This window comes from Chiroxiphia lanceolata, chromosome 12 (genome assembly GCF_009829145.1).
Source record: "Chiroxiphia lanceolata isolate bChiLan1 chromosome 12, bChiLan1.pri, whole genome shotgun sequence".
NCBI classification, from domain to species: Eukaryota; Metazoa; Chordata; class Aves; order Passeriformes; family Pipridae; genus Chiroxiphia; species Chiroxiphia lanceolata.
The window spans coordinates 9511270-9530045 of record NC_045648.1 but is presented as its reverse complement, the minus strand read 5'-3'; the positions used below and the strand labels follow the sequence as shown (position 1 = coordinate 9530045).

The following is an 18776-nucleotide window of genomic DNA, read 5'->3' as shown; positions in this document are numbered from 1 at the left end:
CTCCCAAAAGGAGCTGGGAACAAGTGTGTTTACTGGCTCATGCTCCATCAAGTCATCCCTGAGGATTTGGCATCTCTCAGCTGCCATCCCTCACATACTGGCTTGTGGGACGAGAATTGTCCCTTCCTTCTCTCCCAGTTTTCTAAAAGGAAAAGCCCAGAATGAGATCCCTGTCTTACTCCATTCCTCGTGGATTCCATGTAAATTCTGACAGTGGTAAACTTGCACTAGTTAACTATTAAAGTACGAAAAGTTGTGCTCTGAAGTGTGAGCTGTGTTAGCTCTCTGTGTTTCTGTACTAATGTTTAAATTCTTCTAAGCTTGCATAATTTGGAATAGCAAATTGTGAACTAGGGATTGAGGCAGCATAGGATGACCTTAAAATGGGATCCACAAGTTTTTCACCCAAAATATTGGGAAAATAGTTTGTCACACCTGAAGTAGTGGTGCAGAATTCTGATGTTATCATCTACCATAATTGCATCAACTGGGTTTTGCAGAGTTGATGTTTTTCGACTAATTACAGCTGAGGGTTCTGCTGAATTCAAACTACATTGTATTGTCTTTGTCAAGATTTTAATCAGACTTGTTCAAAAGTACATACTTAATTTTAGCTTTCCCAGTGTGTATGTAAAAAATTATGTTCAAGTGATACTTATTGTCAAAGATGTGGAGAGACATGGAAACAACTAAAAGATCAGTCATCTGTGTTTATCTAAATGATTAAATATGTGTGTTCTGCTTAATTTTGCTAAATTTGTTTTCTTTTTTTCTTCCCAATTAGCTCATCTTCCCAATTAGTAAGAAATTATACCTTGTAACTTTGAACATTTATTTTTTACTTTTTACAATAGAAATTTTTAGAGAGCATTGCAAATACTAAGCACAAGGGGATTAAATTACTCTGTTCAGAATGAGAAACACAGAGAATTAAGGTAGTGGTTGCATGTGGGGGTGTTCTGTTTGTGTTTTTGGTATAATGCAAGTGCCTGGAAGAACTGCAAAAAGGACAGTTCTCCTGGTTTTGATTCCCATGGAAATAAACCTTACAATTGTATTTGCTTTTTCTCTGCAACTTTTTTTATCGCTCTGTCAAGATTTACCAGGACATAAAAATTTTCCTAGTCCTTTTGTTGTCATTAATGAATCTGCTCAGAACTTGAGTGGTTTAGAAGGATACACAATTCTGAACTTTGAGTCTGTCAGATAAATGTAATAAATAATTCTTCCTTTTTTTCTTGCCATCACTCATAACATTTGACATGCCTAAAATGTTTCACCTCACTTTAAAGCATCACTTTTTATCATGAAACTTTTATAACAGTGGTTATCAGACCAAAAAGACAAAAATATTTCTGTTAACTTTGTGCTTGTTGCTGTGCCAGGAGTGCTGAAAAAATGGGAGTATCAGCTCTCCAAGTGCTCCTGGCTGAAGATAGAGTGCTTTTACTGGGTTGACAGTTCTGGGTTACCTCTGTTCAGCTTACCCAGTGCTTCATCTTCTTGGGGCATCTCAACTGCATGAGCAGATGTACTGGTTGAAGTCCATCTTGCTCAGTAGCATGTCTGCAGCACTGTGGCCCACAACAGTTTGGGAGGAGTAAAATCAGAGTAACTGTGATGCTTTCCTGGGCCTCTGTCGATTGTAGTTGAGGGTCTTTCGTATTTTGGCTGTCAGTTAATCCTAATGAGCCTTCCCTGTGCCCCTTGTCATTTTGCACCCTCTCTTGTACTCTTTAAGCATCTGAAGGCTGCTGATGCTTGTGTCCCTTTGATTATCTTTATTCTCAATGTTTTTCTACTTCTGTTGTATTTCTTTTGAGGGCAGAGAACAGCAGCACATAGTTTCCAAGACGTGGGTGCAGTGATTTACGAAGAGGTAGAGCAATGCTTTTGCTTTTATTTTCTTCAGTTCCTTTCCAAATATTTTTGAAGATGTAAGAGGCAATGCTTCTTTTTTGAAGTACATAAAATTTGAGTTTGAAATGCATTATCTAGTAGTCTGTGTTGCAATCACATTTATTCATGAACATCTGTTCCACATTAAGGCCATTGCCCTACCTCCTGCAGGTTTACAAATATTTTCAGAATTTGAAAACTAATTTTTAAACTTTGTTTTACAGGTTTGCAAAGGTACAGATCAGTGTATCAGCACCTATTATACCATTCCGAGAGACAATCACAAGACCTCCAAAAGTCGACATGGTGAATGAGGAGATAGGAAAACAGCAGAAAGTTGCTGTCATACACCAAACAAAAGAGGACCAAAATAAAATTCCTGAAGGAGTTCAGGTTGATTCAGATGGGCTTGTTACGATATCTACTCCAAATAAACAAGCTACGCTCAGTGTAAGAGCAATGCCACTTCCTGAGGAGGTAACTCGACTTCTGAAGAAAACAGTGACTTATTCGAACTATGGAGCAACTCAACACATCTCTGAATGAAGATAAAAAAACCCATGAGATAAATCAGAAGACTCTCGATAGAATCACAGAATTTAAACAAAAGTTGGAGAAAAATCTGCAGGGAAGAAAGTGGAGAAATGCTGTTGATCAGATCTGGTCATTTGGACCACGGAAGTGTGGGCCTAATATTTTGTTATATAATTTTGAGGGCTATAAAAGGTCTGTGTGGCAGTGCCTTGGGAACACTGTGAAAGAAGTAAGTAAATACAGAGACTTTGACAACAGCATAGTAAGTGGATTTCAGCTGGCTACACTTTCAGGTCCCATGTGTGAAGAACCCCTCATGGGTGTTTGTTTTATAGTGGAAAAATGGGAAATAAATAAAGTTGGAGATATGCTGTCAACTAGTAGACAGGATTCAGGGGAAAATGATGCCACAGAACATCAACAAAATGAAGATAATACTCTAGGAAGCGCTGATGAAGGTCATAGTGCAAATGAACACCAGGACAGGAATCAAAGTGGTACAGAATCACCTGAGAAAATTAGTAAAGCCAAGGGAGAGTTGTCACTTGCAGATTGTTATGGTCCCTTCTCTGGACAGCTGATTGCCACCATGAAGGAAGCCTGTCGTTATGCGTTGCAGGCGAAACCCCAGAGACTTATGGCAGCAATGTACACGTGTGAAATCATGGCTACTGCAGAGGTGTTGGGGTAAGACCGAGAAATTAAACCTTTGTCAAGGATTTGCTTTCTGAGTTCCAAGCTGAGCTTTTATCAATGAGACCCGAATCAGAAAGTATAACTTGATTAAAAGCTTTGTCAAAAGTTTTTATAGTTCTTCAGTGACTTTCTAAAGCCTGTAGTATTTATACTGTTCTGAATGAAAATTTAGCATTCTTGCTTATCTGAAACATATGCATGAATAGCAATGCTATACCTTTTTGGAAGTGTAAGATACAAATGTTGCCTTTTTATGGAGTTTTTGTAATATCAACTTCAGTAACCATGAATATCAATATTGCCCATATGTTTAATCATTAACTCCATGAAGAGATGGGAAACCTGTCCTGTTGTAAAGTGAGTGCAGAATCTTATGCCATGTCAACATGTGTTGAGTTAATATATAAGTAATATAAAATCAGGAAAAGGAACATTAAATTATTGTTGCAGTCCAGTTGGTAATTTTGGTTTTTCTTAAGTAGCATCTGTATCCTTCTGGTATGCAAGTAGATCACTTTGCAAACCCAGTGCATACCAAATTGTGTCACTTACATTACCTTACCACTTACACCTACTTAAACTTGTTTTTATGACCTACTTACAACACCACTTAACTTACCCTAACAGTTGTTCTTGGAGTGTTCCATGGGAGTTGCTTGCACGCTGAATCCAATCCAGTGCACAAAGATTTTCTTTAAAACTAACCTCCATTGCATTTAAGCTATTGGCAAATTTACTTTGATCGTACTAATCATGACAGAAATTATAGCATATCCCATATACATAATAAAAATATTTGATTACTTGTCCGTAAAAATCTTAGCATAACACAAGCATAATGATTAGCAGTCCATAGAGCAAAATTTAAAATTGTATGTAATGAAAACAAATGCCTTTGAGTGAGCAATTGTTTTGTACAGATACATGATCCTGTTCTTTTTCTGGCAGTACTGGCCATCCTTTGTGATGCTCATCCTGTGGTGAGCTTATTAAGACATTCCCTTAAACACAACTGACTGGTGACATAGAACTTGGCATTTTTAAACTATCTTTTCTAGCATGTAAGAATGCCTATCAAAACTAGACTTTGTAGTGTTACATGTTATCTATACATCAAGCTATAAGGAAGATATCGATTTGAAACCACAAAAACACTGTATATATAAATTGCTGTTTTCCAAAATACACACTGCCCAAAAAGGCATGATTATTTGCAATCAGGGATTACATGCATTGACTCATCAATTGTGCATAAACCCAAATGGAAGCATGGCTTTATAATGCATATATATATTTTTAATGAGTGTAATTTAGGACTCAGACATGCAAGCAAATTAGTCCAATCTAATGATGTGAGTTGTGGGGTAATAGCCATGGACATGCACTTGGTTCATTACAAATTCATTGAGTTTAATTTTTATTATGGAAATTTAAGCTAATAAATTGCATCCTCATTAGGGGAAGTGAAAAGCATGCCTGCTGTCCAGTCAGGCTTGGCAGTTGACATGTGAGAAACCACTGGCTTTTGTAACTTTATTCTTCCCCTTGGCATTCCATACACTGATACCCAGTGAAGTTTAATATGTCTTCATATTGATCTGCTTGTTTCTAAGATGCTTCTGGGAGAGTTTTCAGTATATAAAGCTTTTCCATCAGACTTTCTGAACTGGAGCTGAGGAGAGGAACAAGGAGAGGGGAACACAGGGATGTTTACAAGCTTCTACATGTCCCAGTGTAATGGACCTTGGGTTTAGACTTGGGTCCTGCATACACCTGCTGTTTGATATACTTTGAACATCTCATTCCTACAGTTATTTCACTAGAAAAACCATTTTATGCACAGTCCTGCTTTATGGAAGTTCTGTGTAAAGTCTCAAAAGCTGAAGAATGTTCTGAACTAGTATCACGTTTAATTATTGTTATTAGCTTTTGCCTGCTGATATTCCTACCTTTTGAACTCTTCTTTCTTTCTTGTGTTCTGGATACTGAAAGGTAGACAGCCTTTTCATTTTAAAAGCGTCAGTGAAACATAGTTGGCACAGGACTTGACCGGTCTCTGTTGCAGCTTTAGTTTTTGGATTTTGATAGTATTCCTTAATGTGATTTTTTTTTTAATTAAGTTATTAAAATTTTAGATCAATTCATAGTATTATCTCTGACTCAGTTGTGTGAGTGAAGACATGCAGATCCAAAACAGAAGAGCAGCTTCCTTCTTCCCTGTTTGCAGAGTTTATGGTGACCCCTGGGGGCTGTTGCACATAGTGATACTGTTTCCTTCCACAGTCTTTCTGTCCAGTAGGAAGCTTTATTTTTTTCACTTACTTAAAGTATCCTTCAGTAAAGCAGTGAACAGGAACTGGATGTTTTAAGGAGCTGGACTTAACACATAATGGAAGTGAGTCCATTATGCACAGACTTCTGTATGTTGCAGGACCATGAAGCTGTTTTTGAAGCACTGTTGTGGTTTCAGAAAAACTGTTTGAACTGTTTTGAATAAGATCTTACAGTATTCCTTGGTGATTGATGCTGCTAAATCCATTAAACTGATTGGAGTAGAACCAATATTTCTTCAATATAATGCAGTCTGCCCATAGTGGTAAAACTGAAGCCCTTATATAGGTTCTTTGTGACACCATTGATTAAGCCAGCACTCCAGACCACTGGGATCAAATACATATAGCTAAAAACCATTTACTAAAGCTATAAATTGTCTTCTGGCATCAAAGAATAATCTTCAGTGAATTATGGCCAGAATGTGTGCTTTGTAGTAAATGTTACCTTACTTATTAAATATGTATGGAAAGTTTGCTACGTCCTACTAAAAACAGTAAAATAACCTGTAAACTGATTTTGAACTTACTTGCTTTAGCAAATTGCCTTTAATATATACTGTGTGTTACATACACAGTATATGTACAGTGACCATGATATGATACTCTTTTGAATCGTTTAAACTTGCATTTTAAAGCAGTTACTGAATTGTGAGCTGTGCTGAGACCTGACCCTTTCATATCTGAGAATATTTTGGACTCTCTGAAATTTCCATAGACTTGAAATTGCTTAATTATGTTAACCAAGGCTGTACCATGCCTGGCAAGGTCAGTGCCTTATCTTCAGAATGCCTTAATCTTTTTGTGATTTTAAATGTAGGCTCTTAAGTATTTCCTCAATTTTCTCATGAACATTAAGAAGACTATTGTGCACAGTAAAGGTGAAGTTCAGTCAGAGGGACAGTGAGGAGGTCCTGGTAAGGGCATGAGCAGATAAAATTACCAGTGATAATAGAAAGAGCACTTCAATCCACATTTTATTAGAGAACTGAAAACTCTGAAATGTTTGCTGCTGAATTGATGCTTCATTCCTTGCATCTGATAGAAAGATTTAATTGTACTGTGTGCTTGTGCTGAATTTCCTGAAAAAGGACCAGATTCTGTATTTTAAAAATGAGGGCAATAAACCCACTCCAACATTTCCTCAATATATATGCAAATCAGTGCATGTGGCTGTAGTATTTAATGATACCTTTCTGTCAAATCAGAATAGGTGGCAGTTATTACAAAGTAATGTATATTTCTAATTATTTCCAGTAAGAGTCAGTTTTGCCCAGCTATTCAAAAGGTAGCAGTATGTATTCATGTTTTTTCAGTGCAATATAATATATTTGAACCTCTTAGAAATTGTTATTAACTTGTTCTTCACAGCAAGGTACTCTTAAAGTTAATTTGTAGATCTAATACTTATTAACTGCTCACGTCCATAAATGTGGGCATTCCTAAACCATTTTTTCAGTGTGTAAGTTTTCTTGATCTTTTTATCTTGATCAACACAAATGTATTTGTTAGTTTTTGTCTGTAGAATACTTAATCATAAGTTAGCATAACTGATTTAAAAATTTATTGCCTACTGTAAAGTCAAGCATGGACATTTTCACAACTACTTTCATGATATCTACACTGTATTTCAATGGATTGAATATTAATTTGGGAAAGAGGATTGAAATTTTCCATTACTAACTTAAGACTGCATTTATTAAAAAACTAATTGAACACATTAAACATAATAAATATGTAGTATTTCAGATAAGCTAGTTTTTGGTGATATGGTAATCCAAACAAATTTCCAAAGGTAGCTAAGATACAATTCCTGAAAGAGAGTAATATTTTTCTTAGTAATGACTCAAATATTTGGTTGTGAGAAATAAAGCAAGTTAGGCACATAATCTGACAAAGTACCTTTTAAAATCAGTCATCTGATTGTGTAAAATGTACCTCTGTGGATTTATACATTAATCATAATGTATTAAATGTTACTCATATGGTTCTTTACATTGTACTGGCAGATTATGTCAGTTGTTTGAATTTAATGGATCTGCTTAATTGATCGACTCACAAGGAAGAATTTTAGCCAAAGAAGTTGTGCTTAATTTTACTTAATGCTGAAGCTTCCTGAACAAGTATTTATGTACTTCATGATGCAGAATATAAATGTGCTGGTAAGCTCATCAGAATTCTGTCTTTGCAGGTCGTGTGTATGCTGTCCTGTCCAAGAGAGAAGGCAGAGTGTTACAAGAGGAGATGAAAGAGGGGACGGATGTGTTTATTATTAAGGCCGTCCTGCCAGTAGCAGAAAGCTTTGGTTTTGCTGATGAAATCAGGAAGAGAACCAGTGGCCTGGCGAGTCCACAGCTGGTGTTCAGCCACTGGGAGGTAAAAATATCTATTCACTCCATCTGTTTTGGTGATCTATTTCCTGTAGATGTGGCAGACTGGAATAATAAGCGGAAAAGGTTAAGTTTTGGTCAAGGCATTTGATTAATTCTTTTTTGAAATGAAGAGGAAAAATGTAGCCTTATGTTAGTCTTACTTCTTTTTAAAGATATACTGTTCACAACTGTATTTACATTTTGTTTAGATGGAATGCTTTTTTTATTTCAGTTGAAAGTAAGTCCTTCATAATTGAAACTGATTCTTCATAAATGTGTTTTACTGAATTTTATGTGCCTTTTTTCATGAGTTCTCTGAACTTCTTTGGGAGTGGGAAAAAACCCAAAGCCACAAAACAACCCCAAGCTACCACTAACAGAAAATGTATCAATATAATGCACATGAAAGTTAACCTTTTAAGGGTTAACAGGCACTTAGATATTTTTTGTCCTATATATTCCAAATCAACATATATTTTCATACTTAAAGGCAAAGGGGAGATTTCATTCTCTTAAAATTAAGTGTGCCGATAGTAAGTGGAGGTGTCCTCAGAATCATTCCCTTTGGTCATCTTTGTAACTTAAATGAAGAGGTAAATGTGAAGGTTTAAAGGATTTTAACATGCAAGTGGGAAAGCAGATGAGGAGTGTCAACAGCTGAAAGTGCACTGTAGTTTGTTCCTGTGATGTGGACAGTAGGTCTTCAAGGAGAAATAGAAGAAGCTGTAAGTCAGAGTTCCTTCTTTAAGACAAACCACCTGCATTGTAGGGCTCCTCAAAAGACTCCACTGAAGGAGCTAAAAATGGGTTCAAGGGCAAGAGTCAGTATAAACTTTTCACATTAAATTTTTTAAATTAACTATGAAGTCTAGATTTTCCTAGGTTTGCCTGGGGTTTTTTTTTTGTTTGTTTGTTTTAGTCAGGTGTTCCTTTATTTGATGTTAGAAACCAGTAGAAACTTTTGTAAATGGATGAGAAGTCTTTCTCTTTGTTTGTTTCATCTTCTGATTTATTTTGTTACCTCAAATGTCAAGTCTCTGAGTACAACCAACCACAGATTTTTAAGGTCAGTAATACTCCATGAAGTTGCCAGCTATGGACTGCTCACCACTGTTTCTCTCTGAAATATGTGCTGGTTTTTCACATGGTGTGGGTTCTTCCTCAGTTTCTGTAGCTAAATTGTCTTGGTAGGTAGTATCTGTTAAATACTCCACTAACAGTATTTCTTTGTTAGTAATTGTTGTAACTGCCTCGGGAATTTTATGTGGATACCAGTGGAAAAGGAGGACCTCTGCAAACCAGCCATGTGCTAACAAAGGAGTTGGGAATCCTTGAAACAGTACACTTGGAAAAGTATCTTCTTTAGCAGTGGTACCTTCCTGGTGTTAGAAGATGCAGGGACCAGGGACTTGCCTCTCCTCCCTCAGTGCTGATTCATTTAATTTGTAATTAAGTTTGACTTCACAGAGAACCACAGAAGGGAAAACCAGCTACACAGAATGCAAAAAGGAAAAAAAAAGGACAACCCTCCATAGATGGTATACACATAAAAAATTGCCAAACTACAGCTTTTGAATATAGGGATCTTGGTGTAAGGCAGTTACAGGTCAGATACCTTAACCAGTGAGTGTTGGCAGTATTGCATACGGCAATCTTGTCAGTTAAGTGCAACTGGTGAGGTTTTGTGGCTTAACTGGTCTTTTGTCTGAATGGCCCCTGACATCAGTGCCCTAAAGAAATATCAGTCAGAAGGATGATAATTCCAGCTAACCACTGTTCTGTGCCAGCTTCTTTAGGGTTGTAGCTGCTGTAGTGCTCCAACACTAAGGTAAAACGCAAACCCCGTGTCTCTTGGCCTTCCCTTCCACCACAAACCTTGACCTGTGTGTTCACTCTCAGATGTTATGAACTTCACATAAGAGAATGTTCACACGTAATTATAGATATGCATGGGAAAGGGAGATTTGAACAACTTGCAACATTTTCTAGAATTGACCCTGAGGAGAGATTATAATTGCAGCTCGTATGTTAAAATGTAGTAGCAAAAATTATTGTGTAAGCCAGTCACCTCTCCACCTGGCAAATCTGCCAGTCAGGAGTGTTGGGATTTTTTGTCTCATTGAAAGCCATGCTAACATATTTTTGTGACAAAATAAGCCTTTACTAAGCTGCTAGTATGTTGGCTCTGTGCAGTGGTGGCAGAAGGAGTGCATGTTACTCTCCCATGATCAGCAGAATTGCTAAATAAATACAATTTTCAGAATCTCTAGTGGTGGCATGACAGGGAAACCATGAGAAATGGTTTGTGTCTCAGATCCTGTTTATTTTTCTCTCTGTATTCTGCACGACAGAAAACCCTCAAATAAAAAACTCTGTCAAGTTGCATCAGATGTTAGGCATGACTTTGACATTGCCACCTTAGTGATGAATTATAATGGTATATGTATATAAATGATAAACACCAGCATTTTATTTGAGTGCCTGTTACCTTATTTATCACTGTGTGAGATAATATGATGTGAACTGTGTAATCTTAAAGTATTTTTTCCTTAGTGTTAAAAATGGGAAGAAAATGCAGTAGCTGCTTGGTTTTGTTCTGCATTTTGTTCTGCCAGGGCATGGCTGCTGCTTTAATTGCATGATATCCAAACCTTTCCTTGACATTTGGAATTAATTCTGTGTTAGTGGTGTTTTCTCAGTGTGCTCACCTCATTAGCTGAGTACCTGGGACATGGATTTCTCTACACAGATTCCTTCTAACATGTTTAACCCCATTTTACACTTAGTGAAGTAGATGCTTTTTTGGATATTTGAACTTTTAAACACTTAATCTCATGGACATCACATACATAGAGTACATTTAAAGAATTAAGGCTTGAATTGACTCTTTTATTATATTTCATTAACATGATTTGTAGACTCTAAACACAGGAAGGTCAATGATAGAGCCTACATTTAAATGAAGCCATTTTGGTCTCTGTGGAAATGATATTACCTTTTTTTTCCCTTCAGTTAATGAACGTATTTTGTGTAGTTCAGGTTGCTCCAGCCCCAGGGGACAGAGCAGTACATGTATCGAGGTCTATCTTGTCACATACTCCTTTTTTATTAGTTTCTTCTGGCATGCTTATATAATTTATTCCTGCTGGTAGAGGACAGCACCAAGTAACCATTAGTGGGAACTTTCAGTTTGGTCCCAGCTTACACAAATTAATTTTTAAAGTTAGTCAGGCATTTTCCTCTATAATAAGCCTAGGCAATGTTAGGTGTGTGGGTTTACTTGGCAATATTTTCATAGATTTCAATATCAGCTTTTCTTCTGAATTGTTAGTTTAAAATGTTTAACTTCGGGATAATTATAACCTACTTGTTTGGTTTTTTTTAATCCTTGAATTAGTAATATACCTTCAGTTAGTATATGTTTTTGTTTGAGCCTGTTTCCTTTGTTGTCTCTATTCTTTGCAGTTCAGTCTTTAGTCATGTCATTTTATCTAATCATAAGGTTCTCTGAACAAGAAGATATTTATGGTTGCACAATGCTTAGAATAATGGAACTCTAATCCCATTGGGAAATCTGTGTTATAAGTAAAAATATAGTGCATGTGACTCTATACAGATGCTGATTGAATTTTTCTACTAGTTATAAGGTTGTGAAATGCTACAGTATTTCTGTTAATTCATATCTCTTAAATTGCATAATGATTGGCTGTTAGACACACTTTTATTCTTGGGGGGGCATGAGTGAGCTGCAAATGTGTTTAATCAGAATTCTTTTTTGTTATCCCTTCTAAAAAGAATAGCATCTATCAGGAGTCTGGAGAAACAGAAAGAGAAGGACTGCATGTAGTAATTGCTAAGAATGTGAGGAAGCATTCTGAATCTGGAAGTTTTATATTCTGAATTTGAATTCATTCTTTTCAAATTGTACGTCATTTTACAACTTGGAAGATGAGGCTTAATATAGAAGTTGCTGGATGAGATTGTTAGGCTTGAATTAAACAGGAAGCAGGCTAAAGTAATGAGAGAGACTTGAAGAATCTGTGAGTCTACTCTAGCTTTGAACTGTAACTTTACATGCATTATTGTGCCAGTGACAGTTCAGGCACATAAATGAATTCTAGGAGTAACCTGGAACCTTTCACATATGAGAAGCTCATTGTATTGGCAAGGACATTTGAAGCTAATTGAAGCAGTAAATAAAAGTGCTAGTGGTGTGGCTTTAATTCTCTCTCTCAATACATGTTTCTTAAGTAATAGGAAAAAATGCAGCAGTAGAGCCACATCTCTTTTTTTTATTTCCAGTTACCAAATTCCTGTTTGCAGCTACTGACTGAAGTCAAGGCTAAAGCTTAGCTCATTGAGACACAAACAAGGATGATGCTCTTGAGCCAAAATAAACTTGTATGAGTTTATTTTATAACTGTGTAAGTGTTCATTATTATATTATTTCTTGTAAGAGAAGTTCTTGTGTCTGGCAGGGCATTTTAAGGCCTTGGCAGTCCCCCTTATATATTGTGAATGGTAGCTCCAAATTATGTGATACTTTCAGAGGCTCATTTTGCCTGTAGGGAATCTACACTCCTAACACATACATGTAGGGTATTCTCTGTTCTGGAAGCACACTGCCTGTGTCCAAATGGCCTTGCATTTGTCTGTGCTCAGTGCAGAAGCACTTGTACAGCATTATCCAGCACATTACATATGCTGTTTTGAAAAAACAGCAGGTAACTATTCACATAAACCTCTGCAAAGTTCTGCCATTCTACCTGAAAGTAAGTTTACCTGAAAATTTTTGTTTTCTGGGCTGCTTCAGGCATTCCATACATGTATATCATCTGTACCTTTTAAAGTTGCAGAGTCTATGTCATTAGTAGGTGATGGACACCACTGGAGCTGCAAATGCTCTTGAAGTATCATTCTTGCATCAAGTTTTCAAAGGTAGAAGTGATTCTGATACACTGACACCTGTATCATCTTTGAAATTGTGCATAATAGTTTTGAATTTTTTTTTAAAGGAATTTCTGGCATAAGGTTTATCCTGGTGTGCTGAGGGCTGCTGTTGGTACTGACTTTAGTGTTTCTTGGGATTTCTTATTAAGTAGTTCACAAAGGCCATAATGTTGCTTGCTGATCTTAAAATCTCCATCAGACAGTGTTGCCCTGCTCTTTCTATTCATCGTCCAACTAAAGCATTTTCCACATTGATGATATTTGGCTCCAAAGAAATTTTCTGTCTTCATCAGGCAGTAAGGACCAGTAGAGGAAATGCTACTAGGAACATGGCCGTGTTCCCAGATCTGCCTGACCTTTTGGATGAACTAGGCAGATCCCTTCTGTTTGCTTTTGATGCTTCTCTCAACCTTGTTTTGCATAATTAGGCTGCCTTAGGCAGAGACTGTTTCATACCATCATTTTGTGAAATGCACTAGACAATGGGACCAGGATCAGTATTGGAGCCATCTGGGTGACACTGAAATGCAAATAATAAATCATCCTCAAATTAAGGCTTAAAATTCCAAGTCCTCTTGAAGTGCAAGTGATCTGCTCTAACTCATGTCTTATTGACAAGCTTGATTAGCTTACATAATCATTTGCAGGATTAGTACACACTGTCATCTTTCAGTATTAACATAGTATGCTCGTAGTATTTCTATTTTTATTGATTGGTTATTACAGGTATTCAGATTATGTCTCTGACAAAGATACAAGCATTTATTGCTTGAATAATTAATGTGTAGCTGTTAGCTGGAAAAAAGTGACATCTGTTTTGCCTGAGCTGCTCTGCATGCTGTTACTGAACAAGTCTTATGAGACTTCATTGTTTGGGTGTGTTGATTTGAATAGTGATATTTAATGAAACATCTTGCTTTAGAATGATTTCTTTTTCTCAAGAATACCCTTCATTTACAGTGTTTTAAGTAATGCATTCACTTCTTTTGGAATACCTAATCCCAGCTGACTACATTATAAACTGTTTTATTTATACCTAGAATGGGCTCATAGTTCTGCACTAAGTGATGGGACACACTTCAGAATATATTTGACTGGGTTTTTTTGATTTTAAGTCATAGTTTGAACAAATTGTATCTGAAAAATTAGTATATGGAAAAATCTAAATAATTTTAAATTTAAAGTGACGTACAACACAGTGTTTCTGAACATCTTTTCTGCTTTGATCCTGTGGATCTTTTGGGATCCACAGTAAATGCTATCTGTGAAATAACTACATCATATTCCGGAAGGATTGATCCATTTAGATTCTAATTAATCATTTAAGACTTTATCCAGGCAAAAACTCAATTTCTGTCACAAATTCCAGAGCCATCCCTGTGTGGTTCCCATGAATACAAACAATAGCTCAGGGCCTAAAAAGGTTCTCAGCTCTGATTCCAGGAAGCCCAGATCCACCATTGTGACAGTCCCTGTTGTAAGGAAATTGCTGACAATGCTTTGGGAGCGTTATAGGGAAACATTTTCCTCCTTTTGCTTGCTTGCACTGTGTTAACAGAGCGTGGGGACTGATGGATGCCACCTGCTATGAGCATTTGCTTTGATACATTAATATGATGTGAATAAAGGGGAACAGTCTAGTTTGTGTCCTCACCTTCACTTAGAGAATCAGAACTTTTAAAAAAAAAACTTCCGACTTATTTTTGCGTCTCTGTGGCAGTAGCACCTCTGTGTACTCATTTTAGGGTTACAGTGACTTCTTGAAGGAGATGCACAGCTGGTGCCCCAGATTCCAGCTGACTCAGCTGATCTGGCTTCCTCTTTCTCATTACTTACCAGGGTGTGGTAACACACGTGCTGAATAACTCACCTTTTGCAGTGTGTCTGCACCATTTAGGTAGCCATGGCCCTCTAACAGAAACTTCTGATGCCACCAGATGTTGCTCTAGGAGCAGTGTGTAGTGGCTGAATTATTTAAACAGGTTGAGAAGCAAAACTAGCTGCTGAGGTAGTTTTTGGAACCTAATTAACCTCTTCCTAGAGCAGCTGTGCATCATGTAGCAGTACAAGGTTCACTCAGGATTCCGTAGCCCTGTGCTGCAGTAAGTTTGCAGGTTTACCCTTGCTGGCTACTTATTAGTAGCCAGTACATAAATTTGAGCCTCCTGTTATGCTGACTTTCCTGAGGCCTGTTGAAGGATAAAGAATTATTATCAGTGAAAGAAGTATTCAGGGCAAAACTTCAGTACAGCAAGTCTTTCATCAATTATTGAAAGAGCCAGTCTGTCAAACCTGGGGATTTTCTTAAACATCCATCACTGCAGTATCTAAATATTTACAGGTAGATGAGATCTGTAAGTTGAATTTTGTATACTTTTGGACTCCTCTGTTGTATTCATTCTTCAAGAACTGCTGTTTCACTGTTTCTCTCTGGGCATGATTTCTGGGTGTTACATTTCTTGCTAATGTAAAAAAAATTTCATCAAAGGGGACAGTAACAGCCTTTTAAGTTATCATAGTTTTAGCTGTATGACTGCTCTCAGTAGTACAGTCTGGAGCAAATCCATTGAGCATGAGTTATCTTTTCTTTTTCATGTGTTCTTGGACTTTGAAATTTTTGTTTGTTCAGCTGTTTAGGCAGATCATGAACAGGGAAGTCCCTGGTAGCTTTACATTATTAAGATGTTCAGGATGAGCATCACCACAACTTCATTCAGTCCACAGGCAATCCTCACTGCCCTTTTTCTCTGTTTCTAAGGCATAAAATAATGGTAAAACTTTCAGAGTCTCAAAAAGTGGGGACCATTCTTTTTTTATTGGTGTAAGCTGTCAAAGAATCACCTTTAAGTTTCTAAGCATTGGTTATAAGGCCCTGTGCAAGATTCCAGAATGGGTATGACTCAGGCAGATTCTTCTGTGGTTAGACAGTCCCTACGTTTATGTTAAAAATAAACATAGAAAAATTTGGAAAGCTAAGTTTCATACTGTTTATTTCTGAGCTCTACTTGCTTTTGGTTTTCAGCCAGACAACCCAGTGCATAGTTATTTCCCACATAAATAATTGAGATTGGCTGACACTTTCAGCACGAGTAATACCCACTTAATTTAACAGGACTATGTATGTGCTTAGCTGTGACAAACTAGAACTGGTTTTCTTGGTTTAGCTTTACATACTGTTTTTGCAGGATTGAACCTTCAGTGTTACCTAATACAAACTAGACATCTGCCATATTCATTCTCCTAACTCCCCTGAAAATGTAATTGGTTTGGTTGTGTTAGGTGTTATTTAAGATGAAGTATTAAATTAGGACTCAAAATTGTTGATGTTTCTCGGGAAAAATGGCCATCTTAAGTCATCAGTTTTTAATTTGTCTTCTTGTTAGTTTGTGTAAGTTAAGCTTTAGGAAATTTTGCTTGGGTTGAAATATCATATGGCAATGGAAAGGATTTGTCAGAAGAGAAAGGTTGTAGTAGTAGAAAAGATATATAACGTTCAGCTAAAATTGGTAGTTTAGGGAAATTTGTTCTCTACTTGTTATTTGTTCTCTAGTTATTAGTGCTAGTGCTAATTTTTGGAAATTATTATAGAGTAATATACTCAATTATTGTTGTAACTATCATAATTCTTGCAGTAACTAATATTTGTCTGCACTTTTTTTCCATGAGGATTTTGTTTAAGAAATGGATAGAGTATTATCTTTATTTTTTTTAGTAAAAATGTGTTACTTATAACTGTATCTTTTGAGGAAATATACAGTGAAGTTATATAAGTATTTTTGAACTTTACAGTAGAACCTGTATAACAAAATATGGTTAATTCCATCCCTCCCTGGTGTTCATTTTTAGGGTTCTTGGAAAGTGATCTTGTTACCTCTCTCTGAGTTCCTTAATGCTCATTAACTACGGTGATTTTTTACTCTGCTCTGTTATTTGTCCTCTGATGGGGAGAAAAGTTAAATCTCAGGACTGTAAGGCTGTGCAATTTTGGTTGGACACCCAGACATCAGTTCTCTGGGGAGCATTTTCCAGATTTGATTACACGTACATGTTCTATGTGCTTAAGACTTGATGATCACTCTTAATGACTTAGGAGTAATTTCTGGTGCCTGCAGCAATTATACATATGGGTAGAACTGAGGTGGATTCTTAGGAGCTTGGACTTGGGGTGGGAGGGAGAACCCTTAATTCTTTAGGTTTTAAAACACTTGTAAAACTAAAACTTCTGAAAGTAATATGAGAGTCACTAACAGTAACAGATTAAATTGTTACCTTTGGTTAGCTAGTTACCATAAGCCTAGAAATTTTGTGATATTTACATAGTCCAAAGGTAGAGGGTAAATATCTCTTCTGACTTGGGGAATTAAAAATTTTGTAGCCTTGCTATGTAGAATGAAATGAGAAAAAACTTTAAAGACTTGTAAGATAATTAGATCTTTGTAAATACTCTCTGTGGTAGTCGGAGAAATGTGGGATATATAAGATGAACTGGGGTAATGATCCAATTATTGTGTGCAATCATTCTGTGATCATGTTAGATCTAAAATCTCTTCTAGATGAGGGCTAATAAGCTGTAAGAACAGCTCTGCTAAATATGTTAGAACCAGAAACAGTGATTTTTAAACCATCTGTCCAGCTCAGGATTGGGATTGAAGAACATAGGGCACAGAAATGAGCAGAAACCTTCAGTTCTCCTAAATTCTAATAAAATCATCGTGAGATAATATTCGAAGTTCCTTAATGAAAATTGAGGCTTTTCTGAATGTTATTTGGCACTGTTTGCTGACTGACAATTAAAATTGCTTTTAGAAAAAAATTCTATGCAGATAATTGCGACTGAATTTGAGAAGTTATCATGGGCTTCTTAGGACAAGCGCTACATAGTGTGTCTTAACTCTTTTCTGCTTAAATAGCTGATTGCAGGCTTTCCAGAAAACTTTATCTGCTCTGCTTTCATATTTCTCTACTTTAGCAATTGATTACCTGAAATTATACTAATAAACTTTTGCACTATTTTATTTTTTTTGTTGTTTCTTTTTATAGATCATTTCAAGTGACCCATTCTGGGTACCGACGACCGAGGAAGAATATTTGCACTTTGGGGAAAAGGCAGACTCGGAGAACCAGGCCCGCAAGTACATGAATGCAGTAAGAAAGAGAAAGGGACTGTATGTAGAAGAAAAAATTGTGGAGCATGCTGAAAAGCAAAGAACTCTCAGCAGAAATAAGTAGCTGTGTCTGCCTCCTTTCTCTCCTGACTCAGCTGGATTATTTTCTATGCAGCAGATTCAAAATTTCATCTGGACTTCGTTCTTTGACACCATTTTTCTTACATGCTATATCTGTGGCTTATGTTTTAATAAACTTAAGCCTTTCCAACTTTTATACAGAGAAAATAGTTTATTTATTAAAATAAAATATAGGCAGTTGGTATAAATTTTTAAAATTTGCTGCCTAATTGAACCTCTTGTCACAAGGATTAGGAACTCCAAATTTAATTTGTTTCTTTCTGATTTATCATGTGTAGTTATAGTTAGAGCTGGTTAGTTAGCTTGTTGCAAATAAACTATGCACTGAATTTAATGGTTTTGACTCTGTTTTTTAAATTGATTTCTGTAATGTATTTGTTTCTCACCAATACTTTCCATAGTTACCTGTATGCAAATAGTTCTAAGCCTATTAGGAGTTTCTAAACTGTTTGTTTTACTCTGTTCCTCACATAAGCAGTTAACCTAAAGCAGTAACGTATCTTCTTTAATTCAGAGGTCAAAAATAGCACATGTGGAAGACTTAAGCCCTGTAAAAAACCAAGCAAGATTTTTCTTTTTTCCTTCCTTCAAACTCATCTTATTAAAATTTCATAGGATTATCCTAAAGTGGGAGCTGCTGTCTCTGAACTAGACACGCAGCTACTTCTGCCAGTCCTGTGTGTGTGTTTACAGACTCTCTGAGAAATTCTGCCCATCACTCTGTGTTTTGAATTCAGTGAAAAGGGACA

At 36.5% G+C, this 18776-nt stretch overlaps 1 protein-coding gene across 1 annotated transcript in view; it reads left to right on the top strand.

Annotated features, from left to right (window-relative positions):
• EFL1 (elongation factor like GTPase 1) overlaps window positions 1–18361 on the top strand; it is a 70367-nt gene extending 52006 nt beyond the window's left edge. The window contains 4 exon segments of the mRNA XM_032700369.1: window positions 2124–2402; window positions 2404–3120; window positions 7652–7835; window positions 17822–18361. Of these exon segments, the coding sequence (XP_032556260.1) occupies window positions 2124–2402; window positions 2404–3120; window positions 7652–7835; window positions 17822–18010 (1369 nt within the window). The 3' untranslated portion in view covers window positions 18011–18361.
• The last annotated feature ends 415 nt before the right edge of the window (window positions 18362–18776 follow it).